The sequence below is a fragment of the Protobothrops mucrosquamatus genome, unplaced genomic scaffold (genome assembly GCF_001527695.2).
Source record: "Protobothrops mucrosquamatus isolate PMUCROS unplaced genomic scaffold, P.Mucros_1.0 scaffold660, whole genome shotgun sequence".
NCBI classification, from domain to species: domain Eukaryota; kingdom Metazoa; phylum Chordata; class Lepidosauria; order Squamata; family Viperidae; genus Protobothrops; species Protobothrops mucrosquamatus.
In genome coordinates, this window is record NW_015386949.1 from 152,897 (window position 1) to 156,838 (window position 3,942).

Sequence of the window (3,942 nt, forward strand, 5' to 3'; positions counted from 1 at the left end):
GCCCCCCTGGTCACGGCCGACAGATGGTCATCCAATGCCAGCCGCGAATCCAGGAGGACTCCCAAGTTGCGCGCCCTCTCCGAGGGGGCCAAGATTTCGCCCCCTATAGTCAGCGATGGCGTCAGCTGACTATGCCGAGGCGCTGGCAACCACAGCCACTCGGTCTTGGAAGGGTTGAGCCTGAGTCTGTTCCTCCCCAGGAGCCCCAGTTCACTGGGGAGGGGCTGTTTGCATCTTCACTGGTGGGGTACCCAGCTGAAGAGTGTGTGGGAAGGATTTTCTTTGCAGATGACTGCAGTCAGTGCACGGGTGTTAGAAGGAAACATGTGGGACAGGTCTGAAAGACCCTACTCGCTTCCTTATCGCAATGCCCCCCCCCCTTTGCCTAATGCACGGAAAGGGTTAATGTCTTCAGAGTTGTTTCCTGTTGTGATTTTCCAAGAGGCCCCTTTGTCTGATTGCAGAAGGAACCGGATACAAAGGAGAGATCGGTTTTCGACATTCCAATATTTACAGAGGAGTTTTTAAACCACAGTAAAGGTGAGCAGAATAATAATTTTAAAAAACCCTCATATTCTCTATCTCCTTTCACATGATGCATGTTCTCAAAGTGTTGGCACGTGGTGTTGAGCAATGCTGTTGATATCTATTCAGGGCCAACGCTGAATTCCATAGGGCTGTGGTGGCGAACCTATGGCACATGTGCCACAGGTGGCACGCAGAGCCTTCTCTGTGGGCACGTGCGCCATCGCCCCAGTCCTAGGCCTTCAGCTGGGTTTTATAAAACCTTTTCGCTTTAGGCTTCTGCCACTGTGTGCCAAAAAAAAAAAAGGTTCAATCAATTTCAACTTCTCACGGAAAAAAAAGATCTTGCAAAGTTGGAATTGATTGATTGAACTTTTTAGTCCCACCCAGTCTACCGTTACCACCGCAGCCACGCCCACCCAATGGGCCATGCCCACCCAATGGGCCACGCCTATCTGGCACCCGATGATACATAAGTGGGTTTTGGGTTGCAGTTTGGGCACTTGGTCTCTAAAAGGTTCACCATCACTGCCATAGGGCTTACTCCCAGGGAAGTGTAATATATGTATGTATGTATGCATGCATGTATGTATGTATGTATGTTTGTTTGTTTGTTTGTTTGTTTGAGTTTTGCAGTTCTGTGGAAATGGACAGGGTAGGTGCCCAGGAAATACTACATTAGTTTCAAGGTCAGATGATGTTTAAACCAGGGCAACTTTAAGACCTGTGGACTTCAACTCCCAGAATTCCCCAGCCAGCCCTGGTTTAAAACCTATAAGATTTGCTTCATTTTAAAAAAGGATGATGTGACCCTAAGAAAGACATATTTTTCTGTTGCTTTGTTATAGTAAATCCTGCAGCTAATACAACTGAATTAAGATAATGCCAAAACTGGCACCCTCATAGTGGCTCCCTACAGGACCTGTGCACAATAATTGTGCAGGCCTAGGAAAATACAGTCTTAAGTCCAGGAAACATGAATTTTCTTTAGCTCACTGCAGGAAAAGCTCCTTTATAGAATTTAGACATTTATTTAGGGTACGGCATCTACAGAGGTCATGCAGTTCCTTTGTGAAAGTAATGACAGATAAAATAAGGATGCCCAGATCTGCGTTTCTTTAATGTTTGTCATTTTGCCATGTCCTAGAAAAGATGGGCAGTAAAATTACACTAGCATTAATCTACTGCGTGATTTTTCCCCCAGTTTCCTTAGAAACCCTTTGATCAGAGTTGATAATACGTAACCGTTTGATTAGAAATCTTCCAACACAGCTTAGAAAAAAAACCCTTCATTTAATCTAATGAAATGCTGAGGGCATGTAGGATCATCTTTGAACATTCTTATAATAAATTCTTGCTTGCTTGCTAAAATTAATTTAAAAGTAATTTTATCCTAAATAGAATTCCAATATGACTCATCAGACACAAGTCTTCTTCTTTTACCTTTTAAAGATTTTAAAGAGAACTTCTTTAAAGAACTTGATATAAAACTTCTAGATCAGGGTGGGGAATGATGGCCCCTTTATGACTTGTGGGCTTCAACTCCCAGAATTCCTGAGCCAGCATGGCTGGCTCAGGAATTCTGGGAGTAGAAGCCCACAAGTCATAAAAAGGTCATCGTTCCCCACCTCTGTTCTAGATGGTATCGTTGCAGTTATGCAGCATTCTTCAAATTTGGTTAATGTTCCTGTTGCTAAGATGAGTTTAAAACAGGGTTTCCCCAACTTGGGCAACTTTCAAGACATGTAGACTTCAACTGGCTGGCTGGGGAATTCTGGGAGTTGATGTTCACCCGTCTTAAAAGTTGCCAAGGTTAGGGAAGAAGAAATTGTTGTACTTATTTCATTTGAAACTGTTGGGACCTCTCAGTAGTTCTGCAGAATACATTAAGCAGAAATTACCTTCATTGTGTAAGCGTGCAAATGCAAGTAGATAAATGGGTACCACTTTGGTGGGAAAGTAACAGCGTTCTGGGCTCCTTTGCATGTAGTCTTGGCCATATGAAACGTGGGTGATCACGAGACGAGAAAAGAGAGGAACGATCCGTGGTCCAAATCTTTCCCTGCTCAGGCCAAATCTTCTGAATTTTAGATACGGGATTCTCATACTCTTCTCTGTTGTTGTCAGCGCGAGAAGCCGAGCTGCGCCAGCTGCGCAAGTCCAACATGGAGTTTGAGGAAAGGAACGCGGCCCTGCAGAAGCACGTGGAGAGCATGAGGACCGCGGTGGAAAAGCTGGAGGTGGACGTGATCCACGAGCGCAGTCGCAACACGGTGTTGCAACAGCACTTGGAAACGTTACGACAGGCTCTAGCTGGTAGCTTTGCTGGGGTCCCCTTACCAGGTGAATAGCTCTAGCAATAGCCCTTAGACTTATATACCGCTTCATAGTGCTCTTACAGCCCTCTATAAGCGGTTTGCAGAGTCAGCATCTTGCTCCCCCAACAATCTGGGTCCTCATTTGACCAACCTCGGAAGGATGGAAGGCTGACTCAACCTTGAACTGGTTAGGATCGAACTGCTGGCAGTGGGCAGAATTAGCCTGCCATTCTGCATTCTAACCACTGCACCTCCACGGCTCTTACACAGGCCTTTAGTAGAAGAACCACCTCCTTCGCGGGGTTATGTCCACCATCTTCCTGTTCATGCTTGGTTTTGATCTCGTCGATGTTTCACATCTCGAGATACCTTTTGAGAATGTTTAGAAATAGTTCTCCAGGCTCCACATCCTAGATAGACATGTGGACTTCAACTCCCACGGCTGCCTGGGGAACTTTGAGAGTTAAAGTCCCCAAGTCTTAAAGTTGTCAAGGTTGTGGACATTCCTGCTCTAGAATCTGTCAAGATCCAAAGGAAGCGATGGGAATGTGGGTCATGCTTGAGGCTGGCGCTTCACTTTGCAGCCCGCTCGCTTACCATCCCATTTGGTTTTGTGGAAGGTTGTCTAAAAAAAAACAAAAACCAAGAGCAGAGCATCAAGGTTTGTGTGGATTGGACCACGGTTGCCTTCAGATGCCACCAAGGGGCCCCGGGGAATCCTTCCATTTTGCTACTTGGCTAGTGACACCCTGCAGGTTCCCTGCATTCCTTGGGAAGGCAATTGCCAAGTGGCCGGTCTTCTGTTTCTATTTTCCAGGGAGCGGGGAGACCCCCACCTTAGACACTATTGATTCCTACATGAATCGGCTGCACAACCTTATCCTGGCCAACCCACAAGACAACGAGACTCTTATAGCGACAGTCCGGGAGGTTATAAACCATCTTGAACGTTAATCACTTGGTGAGTTTCTACCTTATCAGGACCTCGGGCAGTTCAGAGCTGAATTGAAATCTTGGCCCAGAATCCCAGGGGTAGGCCACCTTGGCTCTTTTATGACTTGTGGACTTCAGCTCCCAGAATTCCTGAGTCAGCATGGCT

The 3,942-nt window shown here is 46.2% G+C and overlaps 1 protein-coding gene across 2 annotated transcripts in view; it reads left to right on the plus strand.

The window, feature by feature from the left end:
* Positions 1-3,942, plus strand: part of HMG20A (high mobility group 20A) — a 50,777-nt gene that overhangs the window by 42,605 nt on the left and 4,230 nt on the right. For both annotated transcript variants that reach the window (XM_015817989.1, XM_015817990.1), the window contains exons 8-10: positions 465-540; positions 2,653-2,868; positions 3,661-3,804. In XM_015817989.1, the coding sequence (XP_015673475.1) occupies positions 465-540; positions 2,653-2,868; positions 3,661-3,797 (429 nt within the window). In that variant the 3' untranslated portion in view covers positions 3,798-3,804. The remainder of the gene's footprint in view (positions 1-464; positions 541-2,652; positions 2,869-3,660; positions 3,805-3,942) is intronic.